Source organism: Myotis myotis, unplaced genomic scaffold (genome assembly GCF_014108235.1).
Source record: "Myotis myotis isolate mMyoMyo1 unplaced genomic scaffold, mMyoMyo1.p scaffold_m19_p_18, whole genome shotgun sequence".
Taxonomy (NCBI): Eukaryota; Metazoa; Chordata; class Mammalia; order Chiroptera; family Vespertilionidae; genus Myotis; species Myotis myotis.
This window is the reverse complement of record NW_023416322.1, coordinates 27,084,264-27,103,923: the sequence shown is the minus strand read 5'-3', so window position 1 is coordinate 27,103,923 and position 19,660 is coordinate 27,084,264. Positions and strand designations below refer to the sequence as shown.

At 44.5% G+C, this 19,660-nt stretch overlaps 1 protein-coding gene across 14 annotated transcripts in view; it reads right to left on the bottom strand.

The window, feature by feature from the left end:
- ARHGEF11 (Rho guanine nucleotide exchange factor 11) overlaps nucleotides 1–19,660 on the bottom strand; it is an 83,415-nt gene that overhangs the window by 40,761 nt on the left and 22,994 nt on the right. For 13 of the 14 annotated variants that reach the window (XM_036343002.1, XM_036343013.1, XM_036342998.1 and 10 more), the window contains exons 2-6: nucleotides 7,659–7,691; nucleotides 6,032–6,117; nucleotides 4,976–5,074; nucleotides 1,129–1,178; nucleotides 382–439 (exon numbers count right to left, since the gene is read on the bottom strand). In XM_036343002.1, coding sequence (XP_036198895.1) covers nucleotides 382–439; nucleotides 1,129–1,178; nucleotides 4,976–5,074; nucleotides 6,032–6,117; nucleotides 7,659–7,691 — 326 coding nt within the window. The remainder of the gene's footprint in view (nucleotides 1–381; nucleotides 440–1,128; nucleotides 1,179–4,975; nucleotides 5,075–6,031; nucleotides 6,118–7,658; nucleotides 7,692–19,660) is intronic. The other variant, XM_036343005.1, reaches the window with a different exon arrangement.

Below are 19,660 nucleotides of genomic sequence, written 5' to 3'. Positions count from 1 at the left end.
TCCTAGCTGCAAATACAATATTTTTGCTTTCCTCGCCAAAATAAGAAATAAATGAGGAAGAATGTCTGTGAATGGGAGCCAATGGTATTTGAGTGAGACCTGGTCTGAGTAAAACATGGTCTAAATGTGAGTGCAAAGATGAGTATAAAAATTAAGATTAAGATGTTGATGAGAGACTAGCAGTGTCTCCACCTGAAATGATAATAGAAAGTTGTGGCAGTCTACGTGGGCCATTCCACATCAGGATTAAAGATGTGGCTTCAGCTGCTGCCCACATCTACAAGGGAAGCCTCCGGGGTCAACGGGGCCTTCCCTTTCCCTGTTCCCTCCTAACTCAGCTGCTCCCCTCAATTCTTTAGTGGTCAGTTCTCCCCAACTCACATTTGATAAGCTTCACCACCTCCAGGTGTGAGCTATTGGCCACCATGGTGCCGTTCACCTGTTGGGGGAACAAATGTTATTGAGTAATGGTGGTGGAAACTAGGGGATCCTTGTACAAGTTCAAAATGCCACTCCTTTGGGAAGCTATTTTCCAGTGTTCTTTAACCACCTCTGGTCCCTTATTTACTCAAATTCACATTATGAATGTACTCCTGTTCACATCTGCCATGTGTTTTGTCTTCCCAGCTAGTCTGTAAGTTTGCAAGGATAAGACCTGCAGCTTCATTCATTTGTTTGCTCGTTCATTCATTTTAAAATTTTTGGTATATATTATTTTTTCAACCATTAGCCTCGTACACATGTCAACGGACTTAACGGCTCTAGGACTCTATTCCAGAAGAAAGCGCTGAATGCACAGGGAAGATGACAGTAGTTTAGAACTGGCAAGGACCTAAAGTCCGCATTGTATGGAGGACAATGAATAGCAATCCAAGAATCTGAAGGCACTGAGTCCTTCACTGGTCTCAACATCTCCCTCTTAATCTTGCTTTGGTCATTGGTGAAACGGGAGTAATAAACCTATTCTGGAAGCATGGCTACTTTAGAGTCAAGAAGGGCTAGAATATATTAGTCCTCGGCCGCTGTCACCGTATACGACTGTGCTCACATGCATGGTCCGCTCCCTAACTCCGTGGCTAACTAATAGCTGGTACTGAAATGGAAATGCGCAAAGGGAAGGTCACTCACTTTGATGATGCGGTCACCCTCTTTCACACCGGCTTTCATGGCTGCACCCCCTGTAAGAAGAAGGCCTGGTCAGCAGAGCCCAATGTCCTGCAGAGGTCACTGAGTGTGCACCCAGGTCCCTGTTAGATCACTTCCCTCCAACATTTCTTCTCACCTTTCTGTGTTAAGTACCTCAAATGTGTACATCCTACTTTGCTCCAGTGACAAAACCACTTTTAAACTAGAGTGGACTATACCAGGTCATATCTCTCTCTCTCTCTCTCTCTCTCTCTCTCTCTCTCTCTCTCTCTCTCTCTCTCTAATTCTCACCTGAGGACATGTTTAGAAAGAGGAAGGGAGAGAGAGAAACACTGATTGGTTGCCTACCATACATGCCCCAACTGGAGGAACAAACCCACAACCCAGGTATGAGCCCTGACCGGAATAAAAAAACCGGTAACCCTTTAGTGCACAGGATGATGCTCAACAAACTGAGCATGTAGTCAACACTGAAACTTCTCCTGTTAAGACCCTTAGAAACATCTAGATGTGCTTTGTGAGAGTTTTATTTTGATCAGATGAATGCAACTTACAGATTTAACGATCATTTGGGGACTGATTTACAAAAACACCTGATTTTTATGCTTCTCATTCACTTATTTCAGTGTTAGTGTTTCTTGTGCTTCCTGGATATAAACTCTAGGTCATTTAAAACTACATAGTGGTCAAAACCACTGCAGTCTTCAGTCAAATAATTTTAGAGCACATTCTGCGCTCTAGGCATTCAGTCACAATCTTAATCTGGTCCATTTGAAAGGAAGAAACCATTGCCTTGGTTGAATGTAGCCCCATGTACCAAGAGGTTGCTGGCTCAATTCCTGGTCAGGGCACATGCCTGGGTTGTGGGCTTGATCCCCAGTAAGGGGTGTGCAGGAGGCAGCCAATCAATATTTCTTATTGATATTTCTATCTTTCTCTCCCTCTTCTTTCCTCTCTTTAAAAATCAATAAAATCATATTTTTTTAAAAGGAAGGAAGACACTGGAAATAGTTTAAAACAGTTCTTATATAGAAAATAAAACCGTTATCATCATCTTTAATGAACCCCCAGAGTATTTTTATGACTTCTCAGCTTATGAGCCACTGTTTAAAAGCTCTTGTTTAAATCCTTTTCTCTATATTTCTCTTAGGAATCATTACATTAGCAATTATATTTAATACAGTAAACTCATTTTCCCACTGATAATAAGAAGTAACTCTTATTTGATCTTGGGATGCGTCTAGGAACATTTAAATAAAGCACACATATTCTTCCCAGACCCTGATCCTGGCCCTTCTGTTGTGGCCTGGTCTTCAGAAGTCTGGCATCTGAGCTAGGTGGAAGAAAGAGCCATTTTGCCAGAATGTATGAAACGCAAGTGACTTCTAATAACTTAGTGATTAAAAAAAAAAAAAAAAAGAAACCTTCAGAGTTAAGGAATCTATATATACTAGTATAAAAGGCTAATATGCTGTGTCTGACCATCCGACCAGTCGCTATGACATGCACTGACCACCAGGGGGCAGATGCTCAAGGCAGGAGCTGCTGAGCTGCAGTGACTTGACAGCGGTGGTTCTCAGGTGACGCACCCCGAAACCAAAGAGGAGGGAGCCCAATTCCTCACGGGACCGTAGGATTCCACCTTCAGCTGTGTTTTATGTTGTTGCTGGGGCACTATCGGCCCCAAATCTGGTTTACTGCACACTTGCATTTGCATTCCACACCCTGCATGACAGACAGCAACTTTGCAGAGTGCCCTCTCACACTCTAGGACCCCTCGGAGAGCTGGTTTTGGCCCGATCCCCGCAGGCCAGGCTGAGGAACCCCACCTGCCGGAGGGACCCCGCTCACTCCACAGACACCAGGGAGGGACTGCGGGAGGTTGGCTCCAGGGTGTGTCCAGCCTATCTTGCCCAGTCCCACCCCACTGGCCACCTTCTAATTTCCTTTCAATGTGCACTAATCTGTGCACCAGGTCACTAGTTAGAGCAGAAGTTCTCAGACTTAAGCACAAGAATCACCGGGGGAATTTATGACAAAGCCTATTCCTTGGCCCCCTTGCCAGAAAGTGATTACTTCTGAGGCTGGGCCCAGGACTGCAGACTTCAACCTTTCTAGCTTCCAGGTGATTCTGATACAGGCAGAACAAAGACTACACTTTGAGAAAGAGTGAACCAAAGGAACCTAATATCTGAAAAGACAATAACTGCTGTGTTACTCTTGTGATTTCAATGCCAATCCAAATGAAGTCTTTTCCTCTCTCCTCCCCAAAATACACATACACGCACATATTTTCCAAAACTCCTATTTTGCTGTAACTCATCCTTTTGTTCTTTCCTCTCTGGGTCTGACTCTACTCAGGCCTAAGAGGAGGAAAAACTGAAGGAGTGCTGAATTCATATTTCACGAGGGGATCTCCAAACTTTCTGTATCAAAGAGACCACATAGGCAAAGTACAAGTTACTGGCAGTCCCACTAGCTGTTTCACCCAGTCCAGGAACCTTGAGAGAACAAGGGAAGCAAAGAAAAAAGTATCTTTTCAGAACTCTAGCCATGGATATGAAAAACAAACTTCCCACTGATAAGTTAAGGAGCAATAATTGTGTATGTTATTATATGATCCATTTACCTCATTTTGGTCATAAATTTGAAATTCTCTTTTTGTCTTTCCCATAAACAATCCCAAGTCTTTCCAAAATTACTTAACGTGTATTCGCCTTCCAGTTTGCGCTGTACTTAGGGTGACATGTTAGCCTGCTCCCTACCCCGTCCCGCCTATCTTCTTTAAACCATGTCCCCAGGTCCCTCTTTGGGACACTTGCTTTGCTCTCCCCTGTGCTCATTTCCTGTTTTCCTCAGCCTGGGTTACTAACAACAATGATTCTCTCACCTGACATATCAACATGCTTTAAATATTTGAAGTTCTTTCATACCTAATTGGTTACTTGATTGACTTGCTTTACCATGTCCTCCCACTCTTTACTCCCCCCTCCCACATTCCTACCTGCCAATGTGGTTTTCACTTCCATCTTTCAAGCTACTCCTGAAATCCTATTTTATCTATTTATTTATTTTTGTTAATCCTCACCCCAAAATATTTTTTTCCATTGATTTTTAGAGAGAAGGAAAGAGAGAGAGAGAAAAAAGAAAGAAACATCAATGTGATAGAGATACATCGATTGGTTGCTTCCTGCATGTCACTGACAAGAGCCAGGAATTGAACCTTCTGTGCTTGTGTGTGGCCTGACATTCTAACCATTGAACCACACCAGCCAGGGCAAAATCCTGTTTCTTTTAGGAAGGCTTCTGGAACTGACTAAAAGAAAAATAACTATCTCGAACCACAAATTTCCAAACACCATTTCCTCCCCTGTGCTGACCAATAGCCATCATGTATCTTTTGGTAACTTATTAATGTTCACTGTATTTGAAAATACATTGGGACCAGCGTGCCTATCTCACTGTAACAGCTGCAGAGGGTGATGGCCTGTGCACTGAGTAGGTGATGTGAGGGCGGCAGGAAGAAAGCCGGTCTTTGATTCCTCCTTGGCATCTTCTGACCCAGTGTGAAGAGCTCCCTTGGAGGGCAACCAGGCAGCTAACTGATGCTATTCTTTACATTTCCCAACGGGAGAGGGAGCATCCAGTGTCATCCCTGTGGATGACATTACCATTGTGGAGACCTTCCCAAATGCTCCTGGGAACCGGTTCTAGAGTATTTCCCAGGCCCTCAGAGAAATAACATGTAAGTTCTCCAAGTTATGCAGCACTGTCACAAACAGGGTGGCTTTGTGAGAAGTGCCCATGGCAGGAGGGATGCAATACTTACCAGGCCGCACAGACTGCACCAGAACGATGCGGTCCCCACTGACTGTGAAGCCGAAGCCATGCTGGTCCTTCTGGATGATGACACAGCGCTGAACAAGACCTGTGAGTGGTGAGGAGGAGAAAGCAGGGCGTTAGTGGGCACGGTCACTGGAAGATCAGTGCATACACGCCAAGACCATCCCAGGACAGCCCCATATGCTCCTTCCTCCAGAAAGTCTTTCCAGACGAACCAGATTCCCCAGCCTCAGCCTGTCCACATGCTACGGCAACGGCATGCCTCCCTCAGTGATCAATTCTGTACTCCATACAAGAAATCGCCTTCCCTGAGACACCTGTCTCTCTTGTACATGTCTGTCTCTCTCTGTCTGGGTGAGACTGGCCAAACAAAGGGCAGGGCCAACTCCAGGCTGAAGACTACCGTTACAGAGAAGCAGTCCCGGACTGAAGCCCAGTGAGACTGCAAGTTTTCTATGAATTACATCCAGCGAATGCAGCAGGTGGGACGCCAAGGCTTGTTGACTCTGCAGAGCTGGACAACTCATGCAGGGTGACTCAGGTCTGGCCCCTTGCCAAATCCAGGGAAGGATAAACGACAAGAGAAAACCCCCTTTTCACATGTACATCCATACACAAACACAGAAAATGAGAAAGGCTGTGACTCCCACCTATCTCCATCCTTGCAGGTGTGTATCAGGCTTCGTGCACGTGTGCAGGTATGTGTGACTGCTTCTTGCAATGGATAAAGCATGAGTTCTAGATTTAAAACCCATTGGTTTCAGGTCCTGATTCTGTCCCTTACAAGCTTGTGCACTTGGGAAAATTTCTTAACCCCTCTGAACCTCAGCTTCCTCATCTATAAAGCAGATAATAAAATCTACTTTCTACAATTGATATAAGGACTAAATTTACATACAACATGTAATGATGCCTAGTACACAGTATGAGCGCATATAAAGGTAAGGAGTTTTACATGGGGTAGTTGTAGTGGGGTATACGGATTCGTCTGTATGAGTGTACACCTCTGTGTCAATGTGTTAATGCCCAAGAAGGAGGTTACCTGTTGTCTCAGAGGAGTCAGGCTGGCCGTGGTGGGAAGGGGACTTGCGTTCAGGTGCTGAATCTCCCAAAGACAGGCTACTTAACCTGGAGAAGGAATAATAAAAGCATATCAGTGAGGTGGGCAGGGAGGGACCCGTGTTGTGCTGGGAAAAAACCCTGTAAAAAGCAGCCCCACGTTTTGGGCACTAAGACACCAACCCTCTACCTGAAACCCACTCCACCTGGTGGAAGATTAGCCATGTCTCCACCAATAGCAATACCACCTATTTGGCATCCTAGGCTGGCAGGGCTAACATGACCTCTTTAATACCCAGCAAGGTGTGAAGGGAAACTGCCCTTTCTGGAGTCAGGAGACAAAGAGACAATAGCAAGAATGGGATGTGCACAAATACACACACTTGTTGGGTCTTACCAGGCTGCAATGGGGCTGATGGAACAGAACAGAGCACCAGAGAAAATGAATGCGAGAAAAAGACAGGAAAAAATAAACAGCTGGTTAGTTTTAGGTAAAGGAAGGGGAGCCTGGAGGGCAAGGACATGGCAAGTCAAAAACATACAGAAGCCTGCATGAGCACAGCAGAGGACTGCAATGGTGGCAACAGAGATGGTCTTCCCCACTTTAGTTTCATTTCTTCATCCCTCTCCCAGTGTCAGGAGGGTAACTGGGTATTTGGCTCTCACCTGTTGGGTAACAGGCAACCTGAACATTTTTCTAGAAAGGGGGGTACAGAAATGACTCAAACCTTGGAAATTCCATTCATCTTGTGGGTACCACAGGAGAACAGGAATCTTAGCTATTTGGTGGTAGTATTCTAACCCCATATTCAGCCCCATTCCGACCACCTGACTGAGGCAGCTTGCTTAGAAACAATTAAGATCCTAAAACCTCAAGGTACCAATCAGATCATCAAACCAGAAGATGTATTGCTCGGTCTCCTCTTTAACAGGACCCCTGCAGGGACATGAGAAGCTCAAATCATTGCTATGCCTCTCCTTTTTAGAGAAGTGTCCAAATGGCCAGTTCCTAATCAACAGTTGCTGCCCTCTGAAGGGGATCTCCTGTTTACATCTACAGCAAAACGTATAAGGCTACTCGTGGAAGCACCATCTGCAGTGGCAAAACACTGGAAAGAATCTACATGTTCACAATGGGTGACTGGTTAAGTAAAGTGCAGAATATCAATGTAATGACACAGTAGCCCGCCTACAAAAGAATGAGGAGCTCGTTATATACCATAAGGAATGGTCACTAAGACATGTTGGTGAGTGAAAAAAGCAGGATGCAGAATTATGTGGACAGAAAAAAAAAGTGGCTAAAAGAGAAAAAAAGGAAATTATTTGTTTGTATGTTAAAATATTTGCTTATACATATAAAATACCTACAACATTTCTGACAGGGCACAAAATAAGCCCTTCGTACATCGGTTGCCTCCGAGGAAGGAAAACGGAGTGCCTGGGGCACAGGGATGGAGTTGGAAACTTCTCGTTATATTTTCATTTGTAACTTTTAAATCCTGAACCATGTGAAGGTGCTAGCTATCCAAATAATAAACACAATTCAAATAAATAACTGAAATTTAGAAGAAGGGGGGGTCTCCCCTCCCTCACCCTGGCACCCCTCTTACCTGGGCAGGTGAGACTGCTTTTTACTGGCTGATCTTTGGATCAGAGAGAGAAGGACATCAAGGAAGAGGAGAGCGTGGGGCCCAGGAGAGAGCAACACAGGAAAGGAGAAAGAGAAAGAAAAAACAAAACAAGACATAAACTAGACAAGACACTGGAAATGGTTGGTTCCAAAGAAAAACCACAATCAAGCTCTCATGGACCCAGGTATGGAAACTGACCACAATGGAGTGGAGTGAGCTTACTAAAATGCAAATCTGCCCTGTCATTTTGCTGCTTAAGACCTTTTAGAGCAGTGGTTCTCAACCTTCTGGCCCTTTAAATACAGTTCCCCATGTGGTGACCCAACCATACAATTATTTTCGTTGCTACTTCATAACTGTCATGTTGCTACTGTGATGAATCGTAATGTAAACATCTGATATGCAGGATGGTCTTAGACGACCCCTGTGAAAGGGTCGTTCGACCGCCAAAGGGGTCGCGATCCACAGGCTGAGAACCAGTTTTAGAGCTTCCCTTTTATACTCCAGAGAAAGGCCATCCCGGCTTCAAGCTAGGCCATTAACCACGGCATCTAACAGGCTGCCTGATGCTGGTCAGCCTCCAGTGCCTGCCACAGCTCCAGGACCTGTGCTTCCTGCAGCACAAATACCCAAGGCAACTGCTTGTTTGCTTGTCCTGCCTGGTCTGCAGGCTTGTGCAGATGAAGTTGTGGATCCATGAAGGCAGGGTGGCTCTGAACAGATCCCCAGTGTTAGGCTCTATATCTTGGTCCCTGCTCGTCACTGTTCTTTCATTTGCTATGGCTTCTGGCTTTTGTCTTTGCCCATATTGTTCCTTCTCCCAGATGTTCTTCCTACTCTGTTCCTCATTACTGTATCTATAAGCCAGACAAGAAGGTAAACTTCCTGAAGCTACAGCCTCTGGCTTTTTTTTTTCAAATTACCCTGCCTATCATTCCTGATCACACCTCCCTCCTCTTCATTCAAGGCAAATATTCAGCTTAGTTCATCATTTAATAAGTGTTCTAGAATATATGGATAATAACAAAACTTAATGTGATAATCATTTCACAATATACATAAGTCATGCTGTACATCTTAAACTTATGCAGTGCTGTATGTAAATTATATCTCAATAAAACTGGAGAGAAAAAGTTCTAGAATCTAGACCTGTGCTATCTAACACAATAGCCACGAGCCACATGTAGCTGTTAAAATTTAAATTTCAGTTTCTCAGTTGTATTAGCCCAGGGGTGGGCAAACTTTTTGACTCGAGGGCCACAATGGGTTCTTAAACTGGACTGGAGGGCCGGAACAAAAGCATGGATGGAGTCTTTGTGTGAACTAATATAAATTCAAAGTGAACATCATTACATAAAAGGGTACGGTCTTTTTTTTTTTTTAGTTTTATTCATTTCAAACGGGCGGATCCGGCCGCGGGCCGTAGTTTGCCCACAGCTGTATTAGCCACAGGTCAGCTGGTTAATAGCTACCTATGGCTAGTAACTGCTGTACTGCACGGTACAGGATAAGAAACTGCCATCACCACATAAGCTCTGGCACCACTGGGCTTAGAGTGTCACATGGTGACAACTGGCTGAAGCTGGGTGGCATCACCTCTCAACAGAGGTTCCTGGTCTCTCTGTCCTTACCTTCATCCCACCACAAATATATAAATGAGGAAAAGGTCTAGAATATCCCTGTTCTGTGACAATAATGATTAAGTTCTTATTACCTACCAGGCCCTGTGCTAAACATTCGACATACATTACCTCACTTAATCGTCATAAGAGCCTGGTGAGGTAGGCAGCACATCCGTTTTCATACAAGTGAAGAGAGAGGTTAAAAAGTGGAGTTAAGATGTACATAAAGGGCGCTCTCCTCCCCGGAGCACACCCATGCCTTTCCTTTCCTTCCCCTTCCTCCCCCCCCCCCCCTTTTTCAGGCACATCATAATTAGCTTCCTCACTCCCAAGCTCCAAGGACCCTTCCTTTATCTCTATAACTTGTTTCCCAAGTCCATTTCTTCTAGGGATTACTTTATCTACCTCTGTGATTACACAATAAATGTTCTCTTACAAAAAAAAAAAAAAAAATGTGCAAAGAGTTGGTCTGACTTCAAGGTCTGTGCTCCTAAACAAAAAGTTATATGATCTGTGGCCATGTGTAGATCTAACTGGTCTTTATTAGAACTTCTCTCCTATTTTCTTTTTAATATACATATATACACAGGCATGCACATAATATATATATACACACACACGTAATTTGTGCACCTCACATGTGCACACACATATATGACATACATGATTTATGGAATACATATGGTAGATGTATATATAATAATACATAACACATATGATAGACAGAGATAAAAAGCACCCTATACAAAGGCTGGCCTAGGAGCAAAGTATTATTCCTGAGTCCCTCCCCTAAGCCAGGAGCAGCAGTTAACCAGGAAGGAGCTATCCTGCCAAGACCTTAGCTCCAGATAAAATCCACACTCACTGAACCATGACCCGGCCTTACTGGTCTGGTTTCCCTTATCTACCAGGGTGGAGCTTTTAAGCAGCCTCCTGGCACCCTAACTCCCCAAGGATTCTGCCCCTGGGTAGAATTTTCCCTGTGGTCTGAGGCTGGCAAATAGCCTCCTGGGCCTATATATCCCTACAGGAAAGAGGCCTGTTTGCAGACAATCCCTGCTGATAGAACATGACACAAATGCTCCCTGAGAGCTTGTACTACTGAATACAATCCATATATATAAAAGCCTAAGTGACTGAACAACCCATCAACCAGTCACTATGACCCACAGTGACCACCAGGGGACAGACACTCAACGCACAGGATCGGGCTCCCTCCTGTCTGGATCAGGCCTGCGGGGATCGACCGAAATTGGCTATCCAACATCCCCCAAGGGGTCCCAGACTGTGAGAGGGTGCAGGCCAGGCCGAGGGACCCCACCTGTGCATGAATCCATGCACCGGGCCTCTAGTTAGAAATAAAAGGACTCAGAAAGCAGTTTCAGTAAGAACCAGAGGGCAAAGTTAACACTCTAGATCAGTGGTTCTCAACCTGTGGGTCGCGACCCCTTTGGGGGTTGAACGACCTTTTCACAGGGGTCGCCTAAGACCATCGGAAAACACATACATAATTACATATTGTTTTTGTGATTAATCACTATGCTTTAATTATGTTCAATTTGTAACAATGAAATTGGGGGTCACCACAACATTGGGAACTGTATTAAAGGGTTGCGGCATTAGGAAGGTTGAGAACCACTGATCTAGATGGAGTTATAGAAATGGGTTAGATTCAGGAATCCAGGAAATTCAGGAGCTAATTCCAACTCTGTCTCTAATTCACTGTGGGCCCTTGACTTCCACTTGTGTCAGCTTTCTCATCTGTAAAACAAGGGAAGACAAATGGAGGGGAAAAGGTCTCTGGCAATGTGACCAGAAAAGGCTCACCTCTCACCTGGATCATCTACTGGCTGAAGAGCAGTGTATGGATCACTGGAGGCTCCCACCCTGGGGGTCCAATTCAGCAGGTTTGTGGTGTGGAATCTATTTATTTTAACGAGCAGCCCATGTGATTCCTTATTCAGAGGGCCATAACTTTAAGGAACTCTCAGAATAAGTCCCTTAACTTCTGAGTCTATCAGAAGGAAGGTCTCATAGGGAAGTTTTCCCGATGAGACCTAAAACCCCTTGAGAATGAGGACAGAATCTTATTCATCCTTCTGTCACCAGGCAAGGTCCAGCACAGTGACCGGTGCATGGTGGGTGCCTGCTCCAAAAATGTTTGCTGAAGGAATATATAATACATGTCCTTTCCTTCAGAGCTGATGTGAGGATCAAAGAGGCAATGTTTGCTAAATTCTCTGAAAGTATTGTGGACCCTGAGAAAGAAGAGACCTACCGCCCTGACCGGCTTGGCTCAGTGGATAGAGTGTCGGCCTGCGGACTGAAGGGTCCCGGGTTTGATTCCGGTCAAGGGCATGGACCTTGGTTGCGGGCGCAACCCCGGTGGGGGGCATGCAGGAAGCAGCTGATCGATGTTTCTCTCTCATCGATGTTTCTAACTCTCTATCCCTCTCCCTTCTTCTCTGTAAAAAAAATCAATAAAATATATTAAAAGAATATATATATTTAAAAAAAAGACGAGACCTACCAAGAAGGGCACCTGGTGGCTAACTGGGCTCAAATTTAAAACAACAACAAAACCCACAAAAAAACAGAGCCCAGCAGCCATCTCTAAACAGGGGCCTCTCACACATGCCACACTTCAGGGGAAAGCCTGCCCTGAACTGCCTGTCTACCTGCACTGTGTTCCTGCTCTCTGAGTCAACCCCTATAAAGCAGTTCCTGGAATTGTATTTCAACCAAAACACAGACTTTTCCTGTCAGATCAGAGCCCCATCAGAATTTTCACTGAACAATCAGAACTACTCCGTTCTGACCAATTAGGACAGTGCTTTTTAGACCAATAAAACTGTGAAGATTTGGAATCCTCATCTGCATGAGAACTGACCAATCAGGGACTGGAGGCAGGAACTTCTCCAAATATGTCAGCTCCCCTCTGGCTTGGGAGAGCACACTTTCCCGTTCCACCAGAGGCTGTGTTTCCAGAGGAGAGCAGAGCAGGGGCCTACACACCAGCCGGGAGGTGGGGCAGACTGGAGCAGAGCAGGCACCTCGCCTCAGGGCCATTTCACAGCTGTGCTGTTGCCTTGTGTTTCATAACTGATCTGTTACATGACTGAGCTGCTACACAGCTGTGCTGTATCACAACTGAACTGTTTGCACTGAATGAAGTTTCCTTCTTCACTATACCTGACAGTGAGAATTCATACTGACATTGAATTGGCACCAATAACCATCAGTTGGCAGGGTAAGGTCCCATACAAATGGCCACTCCATGGGGTGACCTATGCTCAACATGTGTCAGGGGTAGGGTGAGCAGGACAAGAATGAGTGAACAATAAATAGAAAGAGGGGGCGACTCCTGGCGTGTTCTAAATCTAGGGAGGGCAGAGCCAGGAATGCCCTCCTTCCTACTGCTCCTACTGCTATGGAGGCCTCTTCAAGAAAAAGAGAGTTCAGGACTGTTTGACTGTCAGAGCAGACAACTTGGCAGCCAGGTGTGTGTGCAGGAGGAAGAGAGAACTGGTATGTTGAGAGGGCTTGATTCAACATTTAATACTTAGCATACAGCCCATGTGGTGTGGTTTGGCAAGCAGGGCTTTAGGAATAAAATACAGTAAGTCCTCACTTAAAGTTATTGATAGTTTCTTGGAACTACAGCGAAACGATGTATAACTAAACCAATTTTATCACAGACTGATCTAAATAACAGCTAAATCTTATAGCATTTTATCAACATTGTAACCAAACAACAATTAAAGAACTTTATTCAAGGACCTGCTGTACAGGCTCAAACTCAGCCCAGCCTCCTCCTGGATATGTCACCTTAGGCAAGTTGTCCAACCTCTCCAAGCCTAAATTTCTCAATGACAAATGTGCATTATCCCATTCTTCACCAATACCTCAAAGTGAAAGTGTTCAAACTGAAATCTATCTCCCCATTGTAAGCCTGTTCTTCCATGCAAACATTTCCTCTCAGGACACAATGCAATGCTCATGCCAGAAATCTGAGTTATCTCTGACATTCCCCTCCTCCAATCTAATCTACAGTCAAGACCTGCTGATAATACTCATTAATATTTCTGGAATTTACCTACGTCTGCCTTCCCCATCACAGGCTGGTGCAAGACACCATTCTCTCTCACCTACAACTAGTGTCACATCTACTCCAGCTTCCACTCCTCCAGAACCCATTCATTCTCTACACAAAGTCAGAGTGATCTTTTTAAAAAAATAAACTAGAACATATATCACCCATTAGTGGTTTCCCACTGTCCTTGTATAAAGTTCCAAATCCTTAACATGGCCTAACACAGTGGTCGGCAAACTCATTAGTCAACAGAGTCAAATATCAACAATACAACGACTGAAATTTCTTTTGAGAGCCAAATTTTTAAAATTTAAACTATATAGGTAGATACATTGTTATTAACTTAATTAGGGTACTCCTAAGGCTTAGGAAGAGCCACACCCAAAGAGCCACATGTGGCTCACGAGCCGCAGTTTGCTGACTATGGGTCCTCTGTGACATCCTCACGCTTACTCTTAAGTCTCATCATCTCTTGCCACGCCCCTCCTTGCTCACTATATGTCAACCCCGAAGCCTACTCTCCTGCCTTGGCCCAGGCAGCTCACTCATTCTTTACCAACAGCGTAACTACCTCTTCTCCAGTGAGGCCCTGTGTACACATTCTGACACCCACAGGCTGGATCTCCCCGGTAATTTCCATTTGCAGTGCCTAACTCAATAGCAACTAATTATTTGGTGCTTTTTTTTTGGTTTAATGTCTGCTTTCCCTGTTTAATGATAAGCTTCATTGTCTCTCGTTCTCTAGAGCATGCAACAGCTCCAGAACCTAGTACACAGTAGATATTCAATACATATGTGTTGAAAGATGAAATCAGATAACTTATGCAAATAAACTTTGTAGACATCAAATATCATAAACATACACTTATCAAGAGAAAATTTTGAGTAACCTCCATAATGCATATAAGTTAGGATTAAATTCACAATTTCATAGTTTTAGCAAAGACTAAATGGAGTGGGAAGGGGTTAATACTGTTCTGTAGACTTATAGCAGGGAGCAACATCTTCACCTGGCTGTAAGAACAGGTTAATAAGCTCCTAAAGTCTTCAATCTCCCAGATTTCTAGAATTCGATTCTGTACACACAGCAGTGAAACATCCACTAAACAGAATAATGTGTGTTGATAATCAGCTGAAGACTAGCTGGAGAGAACCCTGATAACCAAGGATGGAAAGTGGAGACCGCATGGAGACTGGTAGGAAGCGAGGAGGCACAAAAGGGCTGGCCGAGCTCCCAAAGACAGCAGCTGAAGTTTCAGAGAAATACCTCAGCTGTGGGGGGTTGCCACTGAGAAACAACCACTAGTTGCCTGCCGTATGCATCAGGGATCAAACCCGAAACCTAGGTCTATGGGGCAACGCTCCAACCAACTGACCTACCTGGCCAGGACTGTTTCTCTTTATTTTTTATTTTTTTAAATATATTCCATTGATTTTCTACAGAGAGGAAGGGAGAGAGACAGAGAGTCAGAAACATCGATGAGAGAGAAACATCGATCAGCCGCCTCCTGCACATCTCCCACTGGGGATATGCCCGCAACCCAGGTACATGCCCTTGACCGGAATCGAACCTGGGACCCCTCAGTCCGCAGGTCGACGCTCTATCCACTGAGCCAAACCGGCTTCGGCTCTCTTTATTTTTAATGTGGCTCCTAGAAAACTGTCAGTAACACGTGTCGCTTGCATTCCGTTTCTATTGGACAGTGCTGGTCTGGCTTCCTTTGGTCACAGCTGTACCACAGTTTTTCTTCTTTCTCAGCCCTCAGACCAGTCAGAGGAAACTAGAAGCCTGCCCCGAGTGGCCCCTCCAATGCCTTCTCTGTTTCCCATAGCACCTGGTACATATTTCTGCCAAAGCACTTCCCACATGGTGTTGACCTTTCTCCCTTGCTCGCTGGACTAGTGAGCTCTTGAAGAGCTGATGCATGCTAAATTCATCTCTGTATCCCAGCGAGGCATACCTTGCTTTATATTTTGCATAAATAGAATTGTTATTTGAGTCATTTTTTATTATTGGCACAAATGAAGAATAATCTATAAAACAATTAATCCAGAGTTAATGGCCAATCTAAGAAGTCTTCATTTGGCTCAGAAGATTCACGCTTCTAATTTAAGGTAGATTTTAAATTAGTTGCCTCCCTCAACTTCATACCAAAATTGACAGGAAATTACTTGGTGGCAGAGGTAAGTTAGTTTTAAAACTGCTGAGGATAAACCATAAAGCCAATACCTTGCGGCGGTAACCTGAGCAGGTGGTAGAACGGCTGCTCTTCTCTGCAATCCCTTTCCTACCTCAGGGAGGCAGCACCCTTTCTCCAGCTGAGATGCAAATCTAGTCACAACATCAGTAATGGGGGGTGGGGGGCCCAGAGTGTCACAGGCTGCATGTCCCTACTTCAGGAAGCTCGACAGAAGCAGAGAGAGGAAAGGCGGGTGGGTGGAGGAGGTTCTTTCCCAGCTTGCAAAAGGCTCCCTACAAATTCCTTGTTCCATCCTTGTAAAAATTGCCTGGAAACTCCCATCCTTCAGGAAGCTTTCCTCAATTAACTCTCTAATGATGACTTAGGAGTAATCAACATATTCTTTGCATCCTTCTACCCCTCAAGCATTTGACTTGGGCTATAAGCACATCAAGTATTCTACCTGTGCTCTGTCTGATAAAATACCTGTTCTGAAGGAGGGACTTATGTCTTCTATTTGACACAGTTGGGGTTAGGAAGCTGACAGAAGGCCAGCCAGAGAAAATCTGAGTCGACTTCCCTAACAGCCAGAGACCCCTGTAGCTGTCACTACGGTTTCATCACCATGCGACCCTCCCTCCATCCTTCATGTTGACTGATGGGACTAAGACTGCTGGACAGCCAAAGCTGTTAAAACATAAACTCGCCTAAGACAACTCCAAGCAACAAACCCGGAGACATTTCCCCGACAGGAGGTAGAGTGGCCACAAACCAAAAGAATGCGCCACTGGCCCTGCCTATCCGGACACTTCTGGGCCTGCCAAAGGAGCTTATACAAATAGAGAGAGTACACCAGCTGCAGCCTTCTCCACTGGGGGAGTGCCAGGACATTCTGTGGGAAGACAAAGGTTTTCAGAGCAGTGGCCCTGGCCACGTCCAGCAAGTGCTGCTGTCTCTCTACTTCTCCTAGTGAATTAAGTCTTTCACATTGAGAGGGCTGCACAACAGCGAAAGCAATGTTAAGACAAAATTTACTGGTGCTGGCAGATAGACTTATACCCCCATTATAGGTGAAGAGAAATGATAAGCATCTGTCCTATGCAGTTACACTTCACAGCACTTGCACTGGCTCAGAGCTTACTGTTTATTATCTGGCAGCACAGAGTAGTTTGAATAAAGTGTCCCAGGGTTTGAAGGTCTGGATTAGTTCTAGGCCTCAGTTTCCTCATAAATATAGAGTATGATGGGGTATGTGCGTGCGCATGTGGAGCAGAGTGATGGGGTCGGGTGTGGGGCAAAGTGATGGGGACAGGAATGGATGAGCCCAATTGTCCCTGCGGTTCCTTCCCAGGGACCTGGAAAATGTGCCGATTACATCCAGGCACAAATCACATTAGCATATTATATGGGGTTTTATTATGTCAACAAGGGGCCACCTAGGGCAGAGCAATAGAAGTATTGTAATTAGGTATTACCGGCCTGCACGACATAATCTTTAGGAAACATACCTGGACTGACCAAGAGAAAAACAATGGCAACTGAGCAATCAATACTGATCATCTTCTCCACTGGGCCAGGCACAGAGTAGTACATACTCATCAAAAACTTGTTGACTGATGAATGACAATCTTAAAACTCTAACCCAACTCTAGCACTCTAAAGCACCCTTGCCCTTGGGCCCAGTTTCTAGGGCTGAACTCAAGTACACACTTTCTTCTCTAGGAAGTTTTCTGAACTAGTCCACCTTCTCCAATGGTCTTTTCAGTAACTAAATTCATTTCTGCTGCATTTTGAATCCACACTGTATCTCTTACTTAGCACTTGTTTTCAAATTATGTCATTCACCCTGATCTTGTCTCTCTCTAAATAAATAATAAACTTAAGAGCAGAAAGTCAGCCACATGCTTTGTTGACAGAGACCACAATGACTAGCATGGTGTAAGCCAGTGGTTCTCAACCTTCCTAATGCTGCGACCCTTTAATACAGTTCCTCATGTTGTGGTGGCCCCCAATTTCATTGTTACGAATTGAACATAATTAAAGCATAGTGGTTCATCACAAAAACAATATGTAATTATATATGTGTTTTCCGATGGTCTTAGGTGACCCCTGTGAAAGGGTCGTTCGACCCCCAAAGGGGTCGCGACCCACAGGTTGAGAACCGATGGTCTAAGCTCATACCGGTACTCTCAGGAAACAGTGACTGACTAATAGAGGGATACCAACGATGAGGATCAGAGCTATCACGTTTTGAAGCACTTACTGAGATAAGATAGCATGGTTAGGCGTGTGGGTTTCTGAGCCCCCTGCCCAGACAGATGTAAATGCTGGCTCTGACATTTATCAGGTATGTGATCTTACACAAGTTACTGAACTTTTCTGCGTCTCACTCTTAAAACAGGGATATAACAGTATCCATTTCATGGAATTATTAAGACCAAATTATTAAAAACATATAAAAATAAAATGCTTAGACCAGGATCTGGTCCTCAGTAAGAACTCAACATTATTAGCCATTCTTATTTATTTTACTTAATCCTCACAACAGACCCATGGGATGATATAATAATGTCATAATTTTACAGATTAAGAAACTGAGCTACAGAAAGGCCGAGTAACTTGCTTAATTCATGCATCCAGTGAGTGAGAGGAAGCTGGTATTTGAACCCAAGCAGTTTAACTTCAGAGCCCTTTCTCTTCTAATGCATTTGCTCCCTGTCTAGAGAGTTCTCACCATTCATTTTACTTTGCTATATAGATCAACTCTTAATGCATGTCAGTGTTCTGAAATACCAGATCACAAATTCAAGGTGGCAGGGGCGGGCTGCTATTGCTCCTTATATGAGGTCAGATTCTGCTAACATGTATTAAGATCTGCTGAGTGGCAGGTATTGTGCTGGGCAGCTCTCATCTGATCCTCAGAACAACTCTGAACATAACATTTTATAGGTGAGGAAATTGCAGTTCAGAGAAGATAGAGGAATTGCCTGAGGTCCCAGGGTTAGTGACTCCAAGTCCAACAGCCAAACCTCACTAAGCCACTGTGGCTCTAGGTGTTTCCTGGCACAAGTGTAACACACAGTGCAGATTACCATTTATGTCTGATGGCCAAATGCACAGGTTTTGGAATCAAATGACTGGGTTGGTAATCCTGATGCTGACACTGGCTTTGTGATCTTAGGCAAGATATGTAATCTCTCCACCTCAGATTTCCTTGTCTATAATAGAGGTAGGGAACTACTTCACTAGATTGTTATAACATTAAGCACAGGATACACAATAAATGCGATGTACATTAGCTATTTTATTATTACCACCATGGAAAAAAAGGGACTTAAGTTGCTCCCTTATATTAGTCTAGTATTTTCCCATTAATTACTTAGGAATATCCCTGTAAAAAAAGACAGATGGCTCTGACTGGTTTGGCTCAGTGGATAGAGCGTCAGCCTGCGGACTGAAAGGTCCCAGGTTCGATTCCGGTCAAGGGCATGTACCTTGGTTGCTGGCACATCCCCAGTGGGGGGTGTGCAGGGGGCGGCTGATCAATGTTTCTCTCTCATCTGATGTTTCTGACTCTCTCTCCCTTCCTCTCTGTAAGAAATCAATAAAACATATTTAAAAAAAAAAAAAAAGACAGATGTTCAAATCAAATGACAGATGGGGAAACTAAGGTGTAGGGACATTAAGGCCCTTCCTCAAAGTTAGAACTGATCTCCTAACTTCTAGTATATATATCTCTTCCCCAGATTCTGCTATCTGTTGCCCCTCTGAACTTTTCAAAAGTGTCCAGGATTTCAGAGTATACAACCTCTCATCCAGTCCCAAAGGAAGGCCTGATAGTCCTGGCTATCTTAATTGTCCCTTTTGAGCTTTAGGAATTCACCCTATCTTCCAACCAAAAATGGGTGCTGGGCAAGCTGGTCCAAGCGGAAAATTCAACTCCATCCCCAATCTCCGCTGTCCCAGCAGATTTCCAGGATGCGCTGGCTCCCAGAAACCACAATTACAGTCAAGTTCAAGGCAGAGGAGTAATTAGGCCCATACCATTGGCTCAGCAGTCTCTTGGCCTCTCCCTTCAGGGCTGAC